This window comes from Geotrypetes seraphini, chromosome 10, assembly GCF_902459505.1.
Source record: "Geotrypetes seraphini chromosome 10, aGeoSer1.1, whole genome shotgun sequence".
Classification (NCBI taxonomy): Eukaryota; Metazoa; Chordata; class Amphibia; order Gymnophiona; family Dermophiidae; genus Geotrypetes; species Geotrypetes seraphini.
This window is the reverse complement of record NC_047093.1, coordinates 36,934,982-36,954,003: the sequence shown is the minus strand read 5'-3', so window position 1 is coordinate 36,954,003 and position 19,022 is coordinate 36,934,982. Positions and strand designations below refer to the sequence as shown.

The window sequence follows — 19,022 nt, the reverse complement described above, 5'->3', positions numbered from 1 at the left end:
CTCCTTTAGTGGAAATGATCCTTGGGAGATTTGGTTCATGATCAATCTGAATACCATCTGTAAAACATTGCCCTTACCACCTTTATGGCCTTAAGAGGGCCTTGAATGATGCCTCCTGTGGAACATGCCTAGTCTTTGCTGACTGTTTCAAAACAGGAACTGGTTGTGAGAAACAAACCTGTGTCTTCTGCATGGCACTGTAGTACAAACACCTCTAAACACCATGTTCACTGTTATTGTACATTCAGTGTTATATTATAAACCCGTTTAGACTAATGGGACTTAGCAGCAGATGGTGGCAGAGAATTTGAATATTCCAGTGACATCACCGATATACAGCCGGGAACAACTTTGTATTTCTCTTGTTTCCAGCAGATGGTACAGTTTGAACTGGTACATCAGTATAGAAGATTAAGCTTAGCTTAGGCTACAGTCTGTTGCCTGTACTCTTAGGGGGAAAAATTCATGAATCAGCTCCCTGTTTGAGCTCATAAAGTTGCTGCCTTAGTGCTTAGGCTGGTAGTGGCTCCCAGCGCAGTCACGGAGGGAGGTTTGTTCCCCTAGTCTTGATTGGTCCGAATGGTAAGGAAGGTGAAATTGTTCTTACCTGTTAATTTCTTTCCATGAGTCCTGCTAGACCAGTCCAGAAATCCCTCATCCCTCCTATGGCTCTGGGATGCTCTTATTTCTGGCTCTATATATTTGTATATCTAAGACATTTATGTCTTTTGCAGAGTTCGATGGTGGATTCCTGGATTTGTCCAGTTAATTTGGCTTTGCTGTTAGCATTCTGAGTTGTTGCAGGTTTTGTCACTCCTTATGTCAGTGATGTCACTGGAATATTCAAAATGTTTGCCTCCATCTGCTGGTAGGGGGGGGACAACCTACTAGTCTAGCAACTTAGATTCATGGAAAGGAAATGAACAGGTAGAATAATTTCACCATAAAAGCAAATGCAACATTTTGCATAACTGTGGGAGATGCTATTTGTTTTTAAAATGATACACATTTATTTTGCTGTATTTATTCTTTTAGGGGAAGTGATTGAAAACCTACCTATTCGACAAATGTCTTCCAACGTAATGTCCCAGCTCTATCCCTGACAATGCTGTTGTCCTCCACAGCTTTAGTATGACTACAAGTATGACTAGTTTCAAAAAAAACCTGTTGAAGCGATATTTATTTTATCATAGTCCATAGTCTGTTATTGAGAAAGATATGGGGGAAGCCACTGCTTGCCCTGGATCGGTAGCCTGGAATGTTGCTACTCCTTTGGATTCTAGAATCTTGCTGCTCTTTGTGGATTCTGTATGGAATGTTGCTACTATTTGGCGTTCCAGAATCTTGCTTACTCTGAGATAATGGAACGTTGCTACTCTTTGGGGTTTGGCCAGGTACTAGTGACCTGGATTGGCCACCGTGAGAATGGGCTACTGGGCTTTATGGACCATTGGGCTGATCCAGTAAGGCTATTCTTATGTTCTTAAGTATCCAGAATAATAGTGTAATCTTAAGGAGGAAGATGTGACATTGCTGCATTGAAGTTGTTATTGTGATGAAGAGTCAAGATTGAATTGTAATCTGCATTATGTTACATGCATTTTATGGGTTGTGTAATTTTGTGTATTTATGTTGATTTTGGTGTTTTTGTTTTGTTGTACCCCACTTTGGAAAAAGGGGACTATAAACTAAACTGAACTACTTCCCTTCTGCATTAATGTATCTCTCCTCTTTTTAATGTGTTGTAACCTTTCCCCTTTTGTACTAGCGTAACCTTCTTCTACAGTCAAGCTGTAGATATCTTCTCATGATAACCGCATGGGCCTCTCATCTTGTAAATCGCCTTGAACCTGTCCTGGGAAAAGTGTGATTAAGAAATCCTGATTAGAATAGATTAGATTAGAATTTTATAACTGCCTGCATTTGTGAAAAATACAGGTGTCTTACACTTGGGGGACTTGGGCAGAACATTGTGAAAATTATCCCAGAAAAAAATACCTGCTTGCATTTATAACTGCTAATTCGTGTGTATAACTTCTGAGTAAAAACAACATGCATTCTTTTGAAAATTCAAAAATATACATGTACTTCTAAACCCTGCTCCAACTTTGCAACATGGAATTACCTCCCCATATAACAAGTAACATTATGCGTGAAATGGCAATATGTGTACACTTTTATCTTATACTAGTCTTTAAGCCCGTTACATTAACGGGTGCTAGAATAGATGTGTCTGTCTCTTTTTTTTTTTTTTTTCTTTCTCTCTCTCCTTGGCCGCTGTCTGTCTGTCTTTCTTTCTTTGTCTCTCTCTCTCTCTCATTGGTCACTGTCTGTCTGTCTTTCTTTCTGTCTATCTCTCTCCCTGGCCCCCTGTCTTGTCTGTCTTTCTTTCTTTCTCTCTTTCTCTCTCTCTCTCTCTCTCTCATTGGTCGCTGTCTGTCTTTTTTTTTTTTTTCTTTCTTTCTCTCTCTCTCTCTCCTTGGACTCTGTCTGTCTGTCTCTATCCCTGGCCCCCTGCCTGCCTGTCTCTCTGTGGCCCCCTTCTGTTCCCCCCCCAGAGCAAAGCATGATTGCTGTCTGCCCCCCCAGCACACCCCTCACCCCAAAGCAGCCCCCTTTCCCTCTCCCCTTCTTACCAGCATGGGACACCTCGCAGCACCTGCACGACAAACTCTTGCCATTGCTGAGACAAACCGCCGCTCAATCCAGTGCACACACCCCAAGCCGGTGCACACGCCGCAAGTCACCCCACGCACTTCAAATGGAATATGGCCACAGAGGTACACATCATGGCGGCAGGGATCACGGCCTCGTAAGTGCACATGTGCGCTTAGGCTTTTATTATAGAGGATGGAAGGTGGGGGAAGAGATTTTTATAAAAGCTCATTTTGTTGAAAACTAGTCTCCAGGGGACAATTTCATAACGCCTCTTATCGATCGTTCCTGAGGGTATAGTGTGAATAACTCAGAGGTGGAATTAATGATGCATTTTATCAAATATGTTGGTACAAGCATGGAGTATTCATCTGTTTTGGAGCAAATGTCAATTTCAGTTTGTTCACAAGTGGAGCTAGTTCTGGGAGCCTATTTTATAAAGAGACACAGGCGCCTGTGCTGTCTTTTTAATTTTATTGATTTAAGTATTTATCTACCACTTATAGTCTAAGTGGTTTACATTCAGATACCCAAGCATTTTGCCTTCTCTGTACCGGTGGGCTCACACTCTATCTAATGTACCTGGGGCAATGGGGGGATTAAGGCCCCAATTCACTAAAGTCGGCAATTGTCACTAAACCTCTACCGCTGAGGTCCTTTATTAGGAATAAAAGAGGGAAGGAACATTTTTATGTTACTCGAGGTCCTTATAAAATAAGCACTTTTTGGACATTTCATTTAGACACCCATTTATAAAACTTTACTACTTAGAGAACAATTTTCAAAATCATTTGTCAACCCCAAATGTCCTGACCGAAAATTGTCCACTTCAAATGTGATTAAAAGTATTTACAGATTACATAGCACTTCACATTGGGATCTCAATGTTGTCCTTTCTCGGCTTATGAAACCTCCTTTTGAGCCTTTGAAAACGGCTCCATTAAAGTTTCTCACTTGGAAAGTGGTTTTTCTAGTGGCCCTCACGTCTGCTCGCAGGGTCAGTGAGCTTCAGGCCTTAGTTGCAGATCCACCTTTCACAGTATTCCATCATGACAAGGTGGTCCTCCGCACTCATCCTAAATTCCTGCCTAAAGTGGTCTCTGAATTTCATCTCAACCAATCCATTGTACTTCCAGTGTTTTTTCCTAAGCCTCATTCTCATCCTGGAGAATCAGCTCTTCATACTCTGGACTGTAAGCGTGCTTTGGCTTTCTACCTGGATCGCACTAAACCGCACAGAACTGCTCCTCAACTTTTCGTTTCCTTTGACCCAAACAAGTTGGGTCGACCTGTATCGAAGCGCACCATTTCCAACTGGATGGCGGCTTGTATCTCTTTCTGCTATGCCCAGGCTGGACTACCCCTTCCCTGTAAGGTCGCAGCCCATAAGGTCAGAGCAATGGCGGCCTCTGTAGCCTTCCTCAGATCGACACCGATTGAGGAGATTTGTAAGGCTGCCACTTGGTCCTCGGTTCATACATTCACTTCTCATTATTGTCTGGATACTTTCTCCAGACGGGATGGACAGTTTGGCCAAACAGTGTTACAAAATTTATTCTCCTAAGTTGCCAACTCTCCCACCATCCCATTGAGGTTAGCTTGGAGGTCACCCACTAGTGAGAATACCTGCCTGCTTGTCCTGGGATAAAGCAATGTTACTTACCGTAACAGTTGTTATCCAGGGACAGCAGGCAGCTATTCTCACGTCCCAACCACCTCCCCAGGGTTGGCTTCTCTGCTAGCTACCTGAACTGAGGAGACACGCCCGGACCATCGGGCGGGAAGGCACTGGCGCATGCGCGGTGCGGGCATCTCGAAACTTCTAAAAGTTTCTTCAAGCAAGACATGCTTGTGAGACGTCCGTATCCGGGGCTCTGTCGGATGACATCACCCACTAGTGAGAATAGCTGCCTGCTGTCCCTGGATAACAACTGTTACGGTAAGTAACATTGCTTTACCACATCATCTAGTAATGAGTTCTAGAACCTATTTGTTGTAAAAGTATTACTATGTAACTTCAAGGAGTGTCCCCTAGTCTTATTTACTTACTTGAAAAAGTAAAAAATCGATTTATGCTTTACCTGTTCTATTCCACTCAGACCTCTATTATATCCCCCCTTCAACCGTGTCTTCTCCAAGCTGAAGAGCTAAAGCCTTTGTGCAAATGGCCAAACTTAACAGCATTTCAAGAGTACATATTTGCTTTCAATGCACATACTTAGCATTTACTTAGGTTTCTTTTTGCTAAGGCACACTATCAGATTTAGTGCGCGTTAAAGATTAGTGCGTGCTAAATGCTAAGGCACCCATAGCATTTAGCACACCCTAATTTTTTGCGTGCACTAAATTGATTAGTGTGCCTTAGTAAAGGTTCCCTTATTTTCTCTTAGAAATTTTGCACAAGATATATGTGGTAACATGCCATTTGCAGCAACATGGGCTGTTTGAGAATGGGCTCTATGTAGATTAAAATAAAAGGACTGTGCTTCAGGCAATGCCATTTCACACAAACCAAACCTCAAAGTGCCTCATCGATCATAAGAAGAAACGTGTGAACGCTAAAGATGCTGGGCCGAGATTTGAAACTTTGTCCAGCTCTTAGTACTGCACTAGACTTTTTTTGCTTTGGTTACAAGTCCTATCTTGGGAGTTTATTGGTACAATCTCAAGCTGTCGGATGCCATCATGAATTCTTAGGAAGATTCATGAGCTCTGAAAATTTTGGGATATGAAATTGAAAGTCTAGTCTTCAAACCAGTGTTGCCTGAGGCACTTTAGCTGGATGCCAGTCAGAATGAGTTGATGATAATCACTGCAAATAATTTATTGAAGTTCCAGGAAACACTTTTTCTATATTTAGACACTATGGTTGCTGTTGCTTTTTGCACCGTGCTCTCTACAGTCTGAGCCAGTGGTCTCAAACTCAAACCCTTTGCAGGGCCACATTTTGGATATGTAGGTACTTGGAGGGCCGCAGAAAAAATAGTTAATATCTTATTAAAGAAATGACAATTTTGCATGAGGTAAAACTCTTTATAGTTTATAAATCTTCTCCCCCCCCCCTCCCCGAAGGCCTGCATGTTCCCCTCTTTGCAGCGTCCTCCAGCTTCCCCCTGGCCTTCCGGTCTTAGTTTCAGCTAATTACTGCAGCCTGCAGAGATGATCACCGGTGCTGTAGCGTTCCTTGCAGACTGCCATCGGCCTCCGCAGCACGTTCCCTCTGCTGCGATCCTGACCCTCCTCTGACGTCAGGGGCAGGATCGCGGCAGAGGGAACATGCTGCTGAGGACGACGGCAGCCTGCAACGATTGCTACAGCACTGGCAATCCTCTCTGCAGGCTGCGGTAATTATCTGAAGGTAAGAGTGGGAGGCCAGGGGGGGAAGCCGGAGGACACTGCAAAGAGCGGGCAGCACTAGTACAGACCGTGGGCCGCATGTGGCCCCCGGGCCACGAGTTTGAGACCACTGATCTGAGCATATGTGCAGGAAATGGAAATCTTTGTCACTCAAGGTGTTGCTCCCTTTGCATTCTACTTCTCAAATGTAGCAATAAATAATTTTGCTTGGTCCTAACCAAGGTCACATGTTCCTCAGTCTTGTTACAATTAGCAAACCTCATTGAAAACAGTGGGGCCTATTGACTGATGATACATTAGCATGTCAGTTTGGTAAATATACCTTTTTAGAAAGCTAAGGGGTCCTTTTATCATGCCATGCTAGTGGGGTTAGCGCATCGGACATTTCATCACACGCTAACCCCTGCGGCAAGCAAAAAAAAACTAACGCCTGGTCAATGGAGGCGTTAGCGACTAGCATGGCAGGCGGTTTAACGCACGGTATTCCGCGCGTTAAACCCCTACCACGCCTTGATAAAAGGACCCCTAAGTAAGCATTTAAACTGGCTCCTCTTGAAAATCAACTTCAATTTAGGTGCCTAAAAATGGGTGGCAATGCAGGCAACGATAGTGCGAGGGGGACAAAATAGGTAACAAACTGATTATTTTGTTATAATTGTGATTTGCCTTTTACAAGTAAAGCTCGTTAAGTGGGGTACAAGAGAGAATGCAAACAAAATCCTTTCCTTAAAATACTAAAAATGCAACGTCTGCTAAGTAAAAGGGGCTTATTTTCAAAGCACTTAGACTTAGGTAACTATGACTTAGACTTAGGTAACTGTGAAATTTTGTAAGTCTAAGTGCTTTGAAAATACGCCTCTACAGAATTTAAAATAATCCAAATAACAAACTTCATAGAATACCATATATACTTGAATATAAACCCATCCGAATATAAAACAAGGTAACCTTGAATATAAACTGAACTCGTGGCAGTCTTGCGAGGGTACTGGGGGAACTCGCTACAGCCATTTTGAGAAGTGAGACTGCAAGAGGCAAGAGGATTGCTCTTACCCTTGCTCACCACCACACTAGCAAGGCTTAAGGTAGGCCCGGGGAGAGGCTGTAGTGGGTCTGAGAGGGGAAAGTCTTGAATATAAACTGAGACCCCCCCGTTTTTGGGTCCCAAAATTTAGGTTTATATTTGAGCATACAGTATACAGTAACCCATGGGTGCAAGGATATGACTGAACACATTGTAGCAATACTTGATAATTTTCTCGGTTTTCATTAATAATTTAAGTCAATAAAAAAATATTGTACACTTTTTTTTTTTTTCATCCAATATCCTGTTAATGACATATCTATGCACAATGAGATTTTCTATGTTATTACTGTTCCATATATTTGTATACTTCCTTAAAACCAATTTTGAACATTAAAAAAAAAAAAATATTGTACACTTTAATTTAGGAAAATCTTTTAACTGTAAACTTGGGACTGAAAATCCTCTGAAAGGTTGGTGCCTAAATCTTGGACTCCTAAGAGAAGTGCTCTAGTGGAGCTAGTTTAAAAAAACTGACCCCACTGTCCTCAAGCGCCTCAAAACTTCTGTTGTTGAAAATGATCACATTCCGTTGTCTGTTCCTGATAACTCCACGGAGGTAGGAGTTTGATGAGTTTAGGGCCCAGTGTTTGTGAGAATTTTTACGTGTCTCTGTAGCCCGTGGAATGGCAACATTTTGCTTAAGACGACAATGCTGTGGGGGCAGACCAGTAAACTGCCGGGACTGGGTCAGAAGATGATACTGGGTTTGGTAGATGTGCATGAAATCATTCATTTTTTGTCTCTGACTTTATTTTATTCTGCATCTTTGTCCTTAAGGATGCACACCAAGGATGTGTGGAAGAGGTGTAACAGATACAATAATCAGCAAGGAGGAAGCTATAAAGATACAAAGGTATTTTTCTGTTCGCTCTTTATATAGTTACAGGTCAAATTCCACAGTTATTTCTTTACTTTTTTTTTTCTGTGCTGTTACCTGAGCTCGCTCTCCTTTGCATTTTGTTTCTTGATTTGGGTTCGCCTTAGAAATGAAGAAGAAATGGTAAGAGAAAGGTTGTTAACTGGAGAACCAGATTAAAGTAAATGCTCTGCTATTAACTGCATCCTGGAGGCAGAGGAAAGCAAATTACGAAGGGGGTGCTGAAAAGTTCTCAGCCCAACCAAGAAGGAAATGACATGGAGCCATGAAACTTACAAGTTAATCCACATATTCACCCCAAAATCCAACACACTCGGCACATCGTATCTGAAGTTTCTTGATCACAGAAATACTGTTCCCTGCTGCAGTTGCCTCTGAGTCACTCGAAAATTGTTGCCCTTTCAAACTCTTTTTAAGGTTTGGAAACAGAAAATAGTCCTATGGAGCAAGATCTGGTGAATGGTCTATGCAGTGAAACCCCAACTGTGTCAAATCATCCATCGTTTTGCTAGCCTTGTGAGCAGGTGCATTGTCTTGCAAAAAGAGAACTCCTTCCCGCAGCTTTACTCTCCTTTTTTTCTTTCAATGCCTCCTATAATTGGCACTACAAGTTACAGTAGTAGTCTGCCTAAACTGTTTGGCCCCTTGGAAGATGGTCAGTCATTACAACACCTTCCTGATCCCAGAATATTGTGGCCATGATTTCTAACTTTTGGGTCTTGAATTTCCTTGGCATTGGAGAATCTGAGTACTGCCATTGCATGGACTGTTGTTTTTTTCTCAGAATCATAGTGGTGTGTGTGGCACAGTGGTTGGATCTACAGCCTCAGCACCCTGGGGTTGTGGGTTCAAACCCCGCGCTGCTCTTTGTGACTCTGGGCAAGTCACTCAGTCCTCTATAGCCCCAGGTACGTTAGATAGATTGTGAGCCCACCGGGACAGATAGGGAAAATGCTTGAGTACCTGATTGTAAAAAAAACCGCTTAGATAACCTTGATAAGCGGTATATCAAATCTTAATAAACTTGAAACTTGGTGCAACCATGTTTCATTAACAGTAACCAGTCATTCCAAAACGGTGGCACCAGCTTGTTGAAAATGCTGCAAAAACAACTTGGAAGTGTCCATTTGATGTTGCTTCCCATCAGCATTCAAACATTTGGGCACCCACTTGGCTGACAGCTTCTGCATACCCAGCTGCTCGTGGATTATACACCCAATTTATTCCCTGGATATATGTAATGGTCTCGGCAATTGTTTTAGCCAATATTCGCCAATCTGCCAAAATCAGGTCATAAGCATGGTCAACAGGTTCAGCAGTTGACACTGTTTGAGGCCTCCCAGACCTCGCTGCATCTTCGGTCTCGAAATTTCCATGCTGAAAATGTGCACACCATTTCTTCACTGTGGAGTATGTAGGGCATTTGTCACTCAATGTTTGCATCATACATTCATGGATTTTTTGTTTGGAGTTTTCTTCTGCAGGAATAGGAACTTCATGATGGCTCAGAGTTTCATACTTTCCTTACTTTCTGAAACAATGTCAAAACATAGCATTATGATTCTGCAAATTGGCACTTTGCAAAATAACAACTTTTTTTTCCAGTCACAGTGGTGAAATAACACTAGAATTTTGGAAGTTGGTTGGGCTGAGAACTTTTCAGCACCCTCTATAACTTACTCAAGGTAACACAAAGTCAAGTGCGAAGATAAGGCATAAAAAAGTATAAAACTTTTAATATACACTGTAATAATCTTTTGTGCATGCTAAAAGCAAATTATATTGTTGAAACCCTCTTTCAATACATTAACAGGTGGGTAAGAAAGTTGTCACTTGTATGTAAATGGAGATTCACTGGGCTGATGAGAAATAGCTACATATTTGTAAGCGTTCATTATTTTCCATGGGTTCAGGCAAAGGTAAAAACGGAAAACTTGCCTCAGACCAGGTTCAGTTTTTACCATAAATAAAGTAGCCTGAAAACCTCTTAACTAAAATGAAAAGGGCAGTTAGCACAAGTTATTTCCACTTCTTTTTTTTTTTTAACTTTCTTTATTGATATTTTGAACTTGACAATGTATACATTTGAAAAATCAAAAAAAACTATATGAAAATACATTATTAACATCAGAATTATTACAATAAAGATTTTAAATCCCTTCTTAACCTATAACAATAATGATATATATTATACTCTCAATATTATAAAATATTATGAAATTTGTACCTCTAAATAAATAATACACCACCCCCCAACCCACCCTGGATGTGCTTAGGAATCTAACATAAAGAAAAAGGAATCACTTTGATTATAATGTGACAAAATTAGTTAATGGACCCCAAATCCCCTTAAAGGATTTAACAAACCTTAAACGTTCTGCCATAATCTTTTCATATTTATATGTTGCACATACTGTTGCCCACCAAAAACTAAAATTAATCCCCTTTTGGAAGTCGATTTGGGGGCAAATTAACAATATTCTTCAATCCTCTATTCCTTTGACATATGAAGCAATAATTTCTGGAACGATTCTTCATGATAAACCCACTTTGGATAGAAATAATAGTCGCCTTTTCATGATCTTATCAGGAATAGGGGTTCAAATGATCACATCTAATTGGAAAAATTATGATAGGATTCATTTTAGTTTTTGGTGGGCACTTCTTTTTTTATTCAAAGAAAAAAAAAAAGGTTTTCCCTCAAAACTCCCTAGCATAATTCCCAAGTCTGCACAGCCATCCCTTCACTTTTGTTCAGTAAAAGAGTCCCCAGCCCTAGCCAGGGAGTAAAGATGACTGGTGAAGGCAATGACAAACCACTCTGCTAATAGTCTACCAAAAAACTGTTATGCGAGTAGTGGCTCCCATAAGAGTCATTCACAAATTATCTACAGAGGACTACTACTATTAATTATTTCTAGAGTGGTACCAGACGTATGCACTACATTTACCTATGTGTTCTCTTGTAAGCGAATTCCCGCTCCAGAAAAACCTTGTCCCCACACTAATCTGTCTTTCTGGGACTAAGTTACTTTTTACATGGGTAGATTGACCTATTGGGCATTCTGGGGTGGCCTGATGGGTTGAATGCTTCAAGGAGTTGGAACATGCCACACTGCCACCAAAGAGGAGAGGAAAAAAAAGGGGACAGGACTCTGAACTTAAAAAAAAAATTTTGTTGCAGTTTGGGGCAAGGAGATTTTTTGGTATTAATAAAATGAGGGGATAGGGTGGTAAGTGAAAAAAAATCCCCTGGGCCGGTGTTTTGATACAGTCTGGCTTTACCTGCCAATTCAGAGGGGTGGGGTATGTCCATTCCATAGCCAACCATAGCCAGTAGGAAGCACTTCACTATATTGGAATGAGGAGAAAGCACGTACCAACAAATGGAGCTGGGCAGGGCCGGAGTTGCATGTGTTTGTATCCTAAAAACACTTTTATACATCTTTATTTCTTTTCTAAATTCTGAACAGTAGCCCTGGGTCTCTGTCAATAATGGGCAAAGGAGGTAATTCTGAAGAGATTTCCAAAATTTAGGCACTAGGATGGATAGTTCACGGTAAGCACAAATTCCATATTGGCAATTACATGTTCAATTTCCGTTTATAGAATGCTAGCCTCGTGGGACAAGCGGAGGATGAGCCTAAGGGTTAATGCAGTGAGTTGAGGTCCATTGCCCCAAGTAGAAAAACTTACATTGTGAGCCAGAGAAAATACTTGCCCGTAATAAATGTAAACTGTTTTAGTTCACAGAAAGGCAGAATATATGTGTATATAGAGTTATAGATGAAAACAAAAAAACTGTGGTTACAGATGTTCTGGAGATGGATTTATTATACACTGACATATAAAAACATGAAAATTCAATGAAAAAAGTACAATGATAAAAGAATACAATGGTAGAAATCCAACCGGCCCTACACGGTCTGTGTTTCGGCGAACACGCCTTCCTCAGGGTTCCCGGCCCCATCCAGCCGTCTGCTCTCTTTCCAGCCCATTTTTCTTTGTTATAGAATTATAGATACATTGTATAGAAGGAGTGACTATGATGTGTCGAGTCAACGGGTCTGACACTTGAGTCCATTGAGAAGCTAGGGTCCACTGAGGAATTCTGAGATGGAGCCTGGCAAAGGGTGTCACATGAACTGTAGAGGCTATGTGGCCCAGGAGGACCATCATGTGTCTCGCTGAGATGGACTGGTGAGAAGATACAGGCAGAGATGAAGAAGAGCATCCATGCGCTGAGGAGGAAGGAATGCTCGAAGCTGAATGGTGTCCAGTACCGCCCCGATGAAGGGAAGGGACTGGGTAGGCTGCAGATGGGATTTGGGGAAGTTGATCTCGAAGCCCAAGCTCTGCAGGAAGCAGATCGTGGTCAAGGTCGCCGAAATGACCTCTGGAGCAGAGGGGGCCTTGATGAGCCAGTCGGCGAGGTAGGGAAATACCTGAAGACCCCTGTTCCGGAGTGCAGCGGCCACCACCACCAGACACTTCGTGAAGACTCTGGGAGACGAGGACAGGCCGAAAGGAAGCACTCGATACTGCAGATGTAGATGTCCCACCCGAAATCTGAGGAACTGGCGGGAGGCCGGATGAATGGGAATGTGAGTGTAGGCCTCCTTGAGATCCAGAGAGCATAACCAGTCGTTCCGCTCGAGGAGGGGGTAGAGAGAAGCAAGGGTCAACATGCGAAACCTCTCCTTTACTAAAAACTTGTTGAGGACTCGAAGGTCCAGGATGGGTCGTAGGTTGCCCGTCTTCTTCGGGACGAGGAAGTACCGGGAGTAAAAACCCCGGTTGTGCTGGTCCACCGGGACTGGCTCGACGGCCCGAATGACGATTCCAGCAGCGTAAGCCGGACTGCAGCCAGACGACGATCTCCGTTCCTCCTTTGCCACCCACCCCCTTCTCTTCCCGCGGGCCCGAATGGCGATTCCAGCAGTGTGTGCATCAGTCTTCACACGCTGCTTCGGGCCCTTCTACTGCCCTGATTTGCTCTGCCGCGTCTCCGATGATGTCATCAGGGACGTGCCAGAGTAAATCAGGGCAGTAGAAGGACCCGAAGCAGCGTGTGGAGACTGATGCAAGCGCTGCTGAAATCACCACGTTTGTAGTCCAGACCGCGGGAAGGGAAAGGGGGGGGGAGTAGAGGAAACGCTAATGCTGCTGCACAGGGAACTGGTGGAGGGGGGAGGGAAATGGAGGGGGAGGGAATGCTGCTTTGGACAGACAGACAGACAGAGAGAGGAAGGGAAACACAAAGAAAATAAGAAAGACACAGGGGCAGGTGCACAGGGAACTGGTGTGGGGGAGGGGATGGAATGCTGCTTTGGACAGACAGACAGAAAGAAAAGAAGAAAGACACAGGGGCAGGGAGATACACAGAAAGACAGACAGGCAAAGGGGGCCAGGGACAGAGACAGACAGAAAGGACAGCGGGAGCCGCGTCAGGAGGGGTGCGGGATGCGGCAGTGGGAACTTTTCCAATGGGTGCAACTGGGCGGCTGTCGGGAACCTCTGATCAGGGGCAGAGCAAGGTAAGAGTATCATAGGCATAAGAAGGAGGAGGGGGGATAAAAAAGGAAGGGATGCCTACTGCTGGACAGGGGGAGAAGGAAAGAGATGCTGATGGATAGGGGGGGTGAAGAAAAAGGAACAGAGGACTAATGTTGGACAGGGGGAGAAGGAAAGAAGTGCTGCTGGACAGGGGGGGAGGTAAAACAAAGGGAGAAGGGCTGCTGCTGCATAAGGAGAGCAGTGAAGGGGTGGTGGTGGACGACACAGGGGAGGTAAAAGGAAGGGAAAATGGACAGGGGGAGCAGGCAAGGGGTGGTGATGGACAGCCAAGGAAAAAGAAAGGCAGAAAGAAAGAAAGCGGCTAAGGAGAGAGAGAGAAAGAAATAAAGACAGACACACACACATATGTTCTAGCACCCGTTAATGTAACGGGCTTAAAGACTAGTTATGCACATATGTGCCAACTTTGGATGCTAGGCGTGAAAATATGCGCAAGATTATAGAATGAGGGGGAAACATGTTTTAAATTCCAAGTTTCCAGGTTTATTAAAATTTTTGATAAAATGCAAATCAAGATTTCTAAGCGTTTTACAAATTGTATTAAAATAAGGGGAAAACACTGAACATATAAATACCGACTAAACAATACATCACAAACGTGAAACGATAGGAAAGTGGGGGGGGGGGGGGGGGGGAAACTACAATTTGAAAGTAAAGAAAACATAAAGGGTGAACTACAATCGGGAAACAGGAGAATGAAGATTATTTAATAACCTTGACTATTTCTAAGTCTATTCTAAGCATCTCGGAAGAGGTGGCTCTTTAGATTTCCCTTAAATTTGTCTAAATTTTTTTCCGCCCTAATATGAAGTGTCAAAGAATTCCATATAGTAGGGACCGTAACTGCAAATGAAGCGGCCTGACGCGTGCTGATGATTTTCAGGGATGGTGTACAAAGAAGATATTGAGATGAGGATCTTAAGACTTTTGAAGATTCGTGTGGAACAAGGAGCTTGTGAATAAAGGCCGGTTCATTAATATTTTGGGACTTGAAGGAAAGAATAGCTATCCTCTAAAATAAAACCTTAAGCGCGCATGTACACTTACAATTTTGTGATCCCTGCCGCTGTGGTTTCTGATTCCGCGGCTGTGTTCGATTTGTGGTGTGCGGCGCATGCACACGTTTGGAGCACGTGCGGTGCGTGCGCACATTCGGAGCTAACACCAGGGAGAGAAGGAGGCGGTGGCGACCGAGCTACGGAGCTAGGGGAGGGAAGGCCACAACAACTGCCGCTCCCTGGTCACATGGTCTTCTCCGCTGCTTCCACTCTTCCCTCTGGGTCAGAGCACCGTTACAGCTCGCAGGAGCTGCGCTCTCTGCCTGCCTGGCGGCAAACCAACACCCCTTACCTCTGAATTTGAATTTGTTGGGCGGGTTGAGGATGAGGATCTGTTTATTCGCTGCCATGCCGCTGGAGGCTGGTGGCGCTGCCATAGAGAGGAGGTGGTGTGGGCTGCGGGAGGGGAGGGGGAGGGCAAAGGAAATAGAGTGGGGCGCAGGCGGGGAATGGGAGGGAGGGAGGGAAAGAGACAGAAAGACAGAAAGACAGACAGCGGCCAAGGAGAGAGAGAGACAGAAAAGTAGACACAGACACAGACAACGGCCAAGGAGAGAGAGAGACAGAAAGACAGCCAGGGAGAGAGAGAGAGAAAGACAGACACACACAGAGAGCGACAAACGAAGACAGAAAGACAGACACAGACAGCAGCCAAGGAGAGAGAGAGACAGAAAGACAGACAGACAGACACAGAGAGCAAGAGAGAGACACAGAAAGATAGACAGACAGCGGCCAAGGAGAGAGAGAGACAAAAAGACAGACAGACACACAGAGAGCAAGAGAGAGACAGAAAGACAGACAGACAGCGGCCAAGGAGAGCGAGAGACAGAAAGACAGACACAGCCAAGTTGAGAAAGAGAGACAGAAAGACAGACAGACACACACAGAGAGCGACAGAGGGAGACAGAAAGACACACAGACAGCAGCCAAGGAGAGAGCGAGACAGAAAGAAAGACAGACAGACACAACTATTCTACCACCAGTTAATATAACGGGCTTAAACACTAGTTTTATATAAAATTCATTGTGGGATTGGTATCCAATGCGTACTTTTAAGCAGAGGAGTAACATGGTCAAATTTCTTTCTATTAGTAATAATTTTTATGGCAGTGTTTTGTATTAGTTATAACCGGCAGATATCTTTTTGGCAGATACCTTTATATAATGTATTACAGTAGTCAAGTTTGTGGATATAATAAGAGAGCGAATAAGAATGTTGAGGGATTGGGGGTCCAGAACGTTCGCGAGAGATCTTATCATCCTAAGTCTTTTGCTACTTTGCTTTAAAATGATGTTCCTGGGCCTATCTGCATTGAAAGTATGGACTGGGTGTGTTCATAGCTTTTCTAGCCAGAGCTCATTACCAATACGCCATCTAAGGAGTGACTGGCTGCAAGCAAACAGTCAGGAAACCAAAAGGCACTCCAGCATATTTTTCAAAATAAATGTATGCACAAGCGTTTTGAGCAGCAAGTGCTTTTAGCGCTGAATATTTGACCCAGTGTCTTGTAGCAGCGGCGTCGGTAAGCCATGAAACGATGGCCACTGTTGTGGGATCTTGAAGCTGTCTTCATATTAAGATAAGCAATTTTGGGCTAGATTCACTAACCTGAGATCTGTGCCCGATCTGTGTCCGATTGCATTCAGGCTGCCGAATGCACTAAAGGCCTGCATGCAAATGGAGGCGATTATTGGCACGCCCCCCTCAGACCGCATGGATCGCTGGAGAATGATCCTTGAGCATGCGCAGATCGTCTTTCTTGACTGTAGATGGTCTGCGCATGCGCTGGCCCTTCATGCCTGTTTTTTTTTTTTCTTTTTTTACTTACTTGACTTTTACTGTTTTGTTTTTTTACTTCACGGGCCCGTGGTTTAAACCCGTGGGTTAAAACCACGGGCTTGCACTGTGGGCAAGGGCAGGAGAGTTGGGGCAGAGAGCAGGGCGGCCAGAGCAGGAGAATCTGAGCAGAGAAGAGAGCAGAGAGCAGGGCGGCTAGAGCAGGAGAATCGGGGCAGAGAAGAGAGCAGGGCAGCCAGAGCAGGAGAATCGGGGCAGAGAGCTTGGCGGCCAGAGCAGGAGAATTGGGGCAGAGAGCAGGGTTTTAGCACAAGCTCCTCACCAGTCGCTAGTTTTTTGATTGGCCAGCCAGTCGGTGTGCCAGAAGAAGTTTTGTGAATCGCGTCCTTCCTGCTTTGCTTGCTGATTCCCCTCATTTGCTTGCACAGATCGGGATCGGATTGGTACACAGGTTAGTGAATCGGGTCGGAGGGAAATCAGGTCGCAAAGGGCTAGCAAACCGATCGGTATGCGATCGGTTTGCTTCGTGAATCTAGCCCTTTAACTATATTGATCTTTAGATATTCTACCGATTGTGGATTGGTTATATTTTTGCATATATTTCACGGGCCATAGTGCTGTACTTTTGTTGAATTGCTTACTATTACTAATGAAGGTATATTTTTGCCTGTGATGGTAAATTCGGAGTAGAGTCAGATTGAGCTGTGAGGCCACTTACTATATACTCACTCTGTTAGTGTGCCTGATATTGCTGAGGGTCACCTGAGGGTTTTTTCCTTCATTAGTATTAATTGGCTTGTGAATATATTTATTTTGAAAAATATACTGGAGTGCCTTTTGGTTTTCTGACTGATTACAGTTCCTCCAGTCCTTCAGCAGCTGTTTTTTGAAGTTCTAAAAACCAACCGTTTTCGATACTAATAGGACAATGTATTTCTGTATACAGCACAAAAAAAACAGAACATGTATGATATTTTAATTTAGTTTAAATTTGTATAGTTTAATCTTGTTTGCAAGTCGGGTGAGGTCAGTATTTTTGTGAGCGACCTATGTAGTGTAAACTAAATCCAAACTACCCAAGTGGTCCAAATTATAAATAATCATATAAAGAATATAACCCACTAAATATGGAAAGTGCAACACAAACTTAAATCCTAATCCAGGAAAAGGCCTCAGAATTGGAGCCTACGCGTAGTCCTATCATGGACTGAACTGTCAGCGTAGTAAAGCACTCCACGCTCCAGTCATAGGCCAAAAAAACCTGGAGTCTATAAAGTTTTTTTTTCTAACTAAATGTTAATTTTTTGTAAACTTTTTTTCTAAGTTAAACCCTAAAAGTCCATATTAAAATATTCATATCAAAAATATTCAATTAAATAATGTTTTAAATAAACCTTCAGGGTGTATATTCTGCAGTTACTTTATTAACATAGCCTCACTCTAACTAAATGTAGACGTTGCAGTTTCTTAAGGTTAGAGAAATGAAAGGCAACATAGTAGCAAATGGTCAAAAAGTCTCATAATGATTTTACAATTCACTTATCTTAAACGGTGTTCATTTGTAGCTTTAGGAGACAAGTCGCAGTCTAATGCCTGTGCACTGGCTATGCCGCCGACGCAGCAGCGTTTCGTGGACAATAATGTAAGTCCACTGCTTCAGGGCTAATAGCCAAAGTACATTAAGGCATTGCGTGCATGTCAGCTACCAAACATTCTCTAGCTAGAGAATCTTTGGTAGCTGACATGCACGCAATGCCTTTACATTATTGTCCACGAAACGCTGCCGCGTCGGCGGCATAGCCAGTGCACAGGCATTAGACTGCGACTTGTCTCCTAAAGCTACAAATGAACACCGTTTAAGATAAGTGAATTGTAAAATCATTATGAGACTTTTTGACCATTTGCTACTATGTTGCCTTTCATTTCTCTAACCTTAAGAAACTGCAACGTCTACATTTAGTTAGAGTGAGGCTATGTTAATAAAGTAACTGCAGAATATACACCCTGAAGGTTTATTTAAAACGTTATTTAATTGAATATTTTTGATATGAATATTTTAATATGGACTTTTAGGGTTTAACTTAGAAAAAAAGAAAAAAAGTTTACACAAAATTAACATTTAGTTAGAAAAAAACTTTATAGACTCCAGGTTTTTTTGGCCTATGACTGGAGCGTGGAGTGCTTTACTACGCTGACAGTTCAGTCCATGATAAGACTACGCGTAGGCTCCAATTCTGAGGCCTTTTCCTGGATTAGGATTTAAGTTTGTGTTGCACTTTCCATATTTAGTGGGTTATATTCTTTATATGATTATTTACGACCTATGTAGTGACCATATAAAACGCACTTCGCTTAGAGGGAACATTTAGCTTGTTATTGGCAGATTTCTGGGTCACGTTTGCCCAGTTACAGATGGGTCTGATTTAATCTTCTGGCAAAGGATGAAAGGCAAACTGATCATGCTGTGTTTTTAAATTTATGAACTCCTGATTTACGCAGATGTTATGGACAGCTAAGCCTTCTGTCCAGGTGAAGTGAAATAGTTTTCTCCTCTCACTGTACTGTACAGCTTTCATCTACTGTTTCTACTAAATATAATTAGAAGGCACCAGG

The 19,022-nt window shown here is 43.0% G+C and overlaps 1 protein-coding gene across 1 annotated transcript in view; it reads left to right on the top strand.

The window, feature by feature from the left end:
- Positions 1 to 19,022, top strand: part of OGFOD3 (2-oxoglutarate and iron dependent oxygenase domain containing 3) — a 145,102-nt gene that overhangs the window by 43,418 nt on the left and 82,662 nt on the right. The window contains exon 3 of the mRNA XM_033961526.1: positions 7,877 to 7,952. Within this exon, the coding sequence (XP_033817417.1) occupies positions 7,877 to 7,952 (76 nt within the window). The remainder of the gene's footprint in view (positions 1 to 7,876; positions 7,953 to 19,022) is intronic.